General features: G+C 29.4%; 1 protein-coding gene across 1 annotated transcript in view; it reads right to left on the bottom strand.

Annotated features, from left to right (window-relative positions):
• The window catches only part of sat1a.2 (spermidine/spermine N1-acetyltransferase 1a, duplicate 2), a 7,022-nt gene extending 2,946 nt beyond the window's left edge, over positions 1–4,076 (bottom strand). Inside the window, 5 exon segments of the mRNA NM_001002169.2 lie at positions 2,115–2,155; positions 3,130–3,231; positions 3,453–3,536; positions 3,700–3,751; positions 3,845–4,076. Coding sequence (NP_001002169.1) covers positions 2,115–2,155; positions 3,130–3,231; positions 3,453–3,536; positions 3,700–3,751; positions 3,845–3,910 — 345 coding nt within the window. The 5' untranslated portion in view covers positions 3,911–4,076.
• Positions 4,077–4,315: the final 239 nt, after the last annotated feature.

Raw genomic sequence — 4,315 nt, 5'->3', positions numbered from 1 at the left:
AAATTATTTTTTTCTCCTTAACCTCTTACTGTTCCTATTGCCTATAGAATTAAAAGAAATACGTGTCAAGCCATAAGAACCCAACCGAACCGAAAACAGTGTTAAAAAAACTGATAAATATTAGGGTTGCATCCCTAATATATATATATATATATATATATATATATATATATATATATATATATATATATATATATATATATATATATATATATATATATAAAATGTTAACCGAAACTGGCCTGAGAAATGCATTTTGCATACTGATGCGGGCATTTAGCAGAAAGAGCTATCTTAGACAAGAAATATGCAGCATGCAGCATATAAAAACATATTTATCTCGCTTCTGATTTTCTGTGTAACCATTTATGAAAACATTAAGGGGCCTATGGAGGTCTCCAAGCATGTGCATTTAACTAGTCCAGTTCTTCTGTGCAGAAAAGAGGAAGTAGATGGTGGAGAAAAGCGGACGGAGATATCCTGCCTTCTGTGAATTTAAACTGGGTCTTTAGTCCCAAGAAAACACTCGCAGAGCGCCTGGTGTGTTCTCTTGAACAACATTGTATAACCAATAGGACACATTTGTCCGACCTAGGGCCCTAATCGAATTATTCATTAGTACTTAATAAATTACTAATATTTTTGAAATTGATTTCCGCCTCCTGAGTTTATATTGAACACGCATGAAATAAGACCGCTTATTCCGACAAAATTCATGCTTGTTAACAGCTAGTGCACCGTGAGTTAACAATGAATGCCTACTTTTACTAACTAACATAAAAAATACTGTAATGAATGCATTGCTCATTGTCATTATTTGTTCATGTAGTAAATGCATTAACTGATACAACCTTATTGTAAAGCGTTACCGACTTTAGTTTAGGTCATAATTCGCGCTATTAACAAACCATTAACTAACACTACTAGCTTAATAAACTACCAATTGGCTGCATATTAATAGTTAGCAAGGTAGAAGTCGAGTTTAGGTTTTCGGTAGGATCAAGGATGCAGAATAAGATGATACTTTATAACTACTAATGAACATTTATTACCATAGTTATAAGCCAGTAAATTGCATGAATTGTGATCTACATAATAAGGGTTACAATATTTGATTAATAAATACACAATTAAAAACTACAAACAAATGAATGCATAAATTAGATATCAACATTAAAATAATGGTTCATTACTTGTTAATGTATTTACAATAATGAACAAAGAGCAAACATTACATTTATTACAGAATTTATTCATATTCGTTCATGTTAATTATTCGATATAAGGTTGTTAGTTCATGTTAACTCGGTGTATTAATGCTAACATGCCCAACTTTGGACTTTAACAATGCATAAGTAGATAAAAAAATATCGGAGACATTTTGTTAAATAAATATATTGTTCATTATTTATGTTAGTAAATACATAAACTGACATTACAATAAGGTTGTATTACTTAAAGTATTACTCACTTTAGTTTAGGTCACAATTTACAGTATTAACAAACCATTAACTAACACTACTAGCTTGATAAACTACCAATTAGCTGCTTATTAGTAAGCTAGTTAATAGTTGGGTTGAGGTTTTGGGCAGGATTATAGGGATGCAGCATAAGATAATACATTTATAACTACTAATGAACAGTTATTATCATAATAAGAGGCAGGTAATAAGCCAGTAAATAGCATGAATTGTGACCTACACAATAATAAGCGTTACCATATTTTATTAATAAAATATACAAATAAAAACCAGAAACAAATGAATGCATAAACTAGATAATCAACATTAAAATAATGGTTCATTACTTATTAATGCATTTACTACAATGGACAAACAGTGAACATTATATTTATTACAGGATTTATTCATATTTGTTCCTTTAATTATCAGAAATGAGGTTGTTAGTTCATGTTAACTAACATTAACAAGCACAACTTTGGTTTTAATAATGCATTAGTAGTTGATAAATTATGAATATTAAATGCAAGATCTTACCAATAATAGGATAAAAAATATAACTTATTTTAAAATTCTAGGACATTTTGTTCTGACAACCATATTTTAAATAAAAAAATAATAAGTAAATATCAGGATTTAATTTATTATGCATACCTCACTCAGCATCTTCAGGATTTCAGAGCCCATTCCATAACCTGAAAACCAAAAGGAAATAAAAATTAATAAACTCTTAAAAATAAAATACCAACAACAAATTTAAAATATATATAAAGAATAATTTAAAAAATAAGTTATTCTAAATAATAAATATTTAATACGCATTACTTATTTGTATTATTTTTATTATTAATAATGCATTGTTTTTAGTAGAATAAAAACTTTTTAAACAGAAAAGTTTAAATAATAACAATAATAATAATAAATAAGAATTTTTATTATTTACTACTACAACAAATTATTACTTGTATGTATGTATGTATGTATACATGTATATATATATATATATATATATATATATATATATAGTGTTTTGTTTTAAGTGTAAGTGTGTAAAAGTGTATATGTAAAAATATGTATATAATAAATTATACCATACATTTATAAATTTTGTATTGTTCAATGTCAAATAGTTAATAATACTCAATTTTTCTTTTTCTATATTATAATTTAGTAAAAAATTATAATAAATAAGACTAATGCATTAAAATGTGTTTTTAGAATAAAAAAATTAGATGGATTATTTAAAATTCTATTAACATTTACAACAAATAATAAAATAACATTCAAGATAAAATATTATTAGTAGTAATAAATTATTAATAATATATAGTCTTTCTTTCAAGTGTATGCGAGTGAGTGTATAAGAAAAATGTTTTAATATAAATCATAAATACATTTATAAGATATTGTTAAATTTAATGTCAATATTACTCAATATTTTCCTTTTTCTATATTATCATTACCACTCAAAATAATTAATAATAATAATAAATGCATTCAAGTGTTTTTAGAATAAAAAGTTTAATATAATTTTAAATAGGCCATGTAATATTTACAATTAATATAAAAAAGTATGATATTCAAGATTTTAAAAATTGGTATATAATAGTAATATAAGGATATCAAATAACATAATTATATGTGATAACAGGTATATTTCTCTCCACACCTCTGAATTCCTTCATCACATAGAAGTCCTCCAGATAAAGCAGCTTCCCAATCCAGGGGTCATAAGTGAAGTAGTACATGGCAAAGCCAACCACAGTATAACCTGATATGAAAATACAAACCAAGATCAATAATAAGGAAAGGTCATCGTGAGGGATTACAGACTGCAGTCACATTCAGCGCCTCTGACGTCATCGAACTAATGACGCAGAAAGACAAACGGCAACTTCCCGTCATAACTGTCACTCTCACCGTAATAACACTATAAACACGATGAAAATAGAGGTTTACGAAGCAAAATAAGCATTTATGTCCGTGAATTACCTTCGATGGACTGATTATCTTTGGGTACTTCAGCGACGACGCAGTGATAAAACGGATGATCTCCGAACCCGTCCTCGAGCAGCTCTGGAAAGAACAAATAAACACATAATTAGAGACATCTTCATTAATTATTCACAGAAATGTAAACGTATTAATTTAAGCTTAATAAAGAAACAACTGTTGTTAGGTACCTTAAATGTAAACGTATTAATTTAGGCTTAATAAAGAAATAACAGTTGTTAGGTACCTTTCTCGGTCAGGACGACCTGTTCCTCCATTTCCTCAAACTTTGCAAGTTCCTGAAATGATTTCCATCACGTAATAAATACACAAGCTATCAAAAGTGTACATTTTCAACACACAAGACGAGTTTTAACCGTTATTCGGCTTACCTTTATGAGTCGCAGTATGTCAGACACGTCCTTGGGCTCGGCTTTCCGTAATATGAACTTGGCCATTTTCTTCTTTTACTCTTTTTCCCTTTTCTTACTAGTCCTCGGTATGTGAAAAGCAGTAAGATGTGTTTCTTCATCGGTTTTCAGAGGGAGACCCTCAGCAGAAACTCTGGGTTTCTCACCCTGTCGGTGCGGAATTACATCAAGTCTAAAGTCGCCGGAAGCGCTTTGTCTGAACGCGGAGCTCCAGCGGGTTTTATAGGCTGCGCCGCTGACGTCACCAGCCGGAAGTACAGAGTTACGCTCGAGCAGATCTGACTCACATCAGTAGTGAAGCCAAGATAACCAGAATAAACCAGATCAAAGCACTAGCGGATATTAACTAATGACATTTGAGACACGGAGTCTGTCTGGTGATTAATATTTTAGATGTAGTCTTCTTACACTTTGCTTTATTCATATTATTGT

This window comes from Danio rerio, chromosome 5 (assembly GCF_049306965.1).
Source record: "Danio rerio strain Tuebingen ecotype United States chromosome 5, GRCz12tu, whole genome shotgun sequence".
Classification (NCBI taxonomy): Eukaryota; Metazoa; Chordata; class Actinopteri; order Cypriniformes; family Danionidae; genus Danio; species Danio rerio.
The sequence above is the reverse complement of the archived record's forward strand: the minus strand, read 5'-3'. Positions and strand labels throughout refer to the sequence as shown.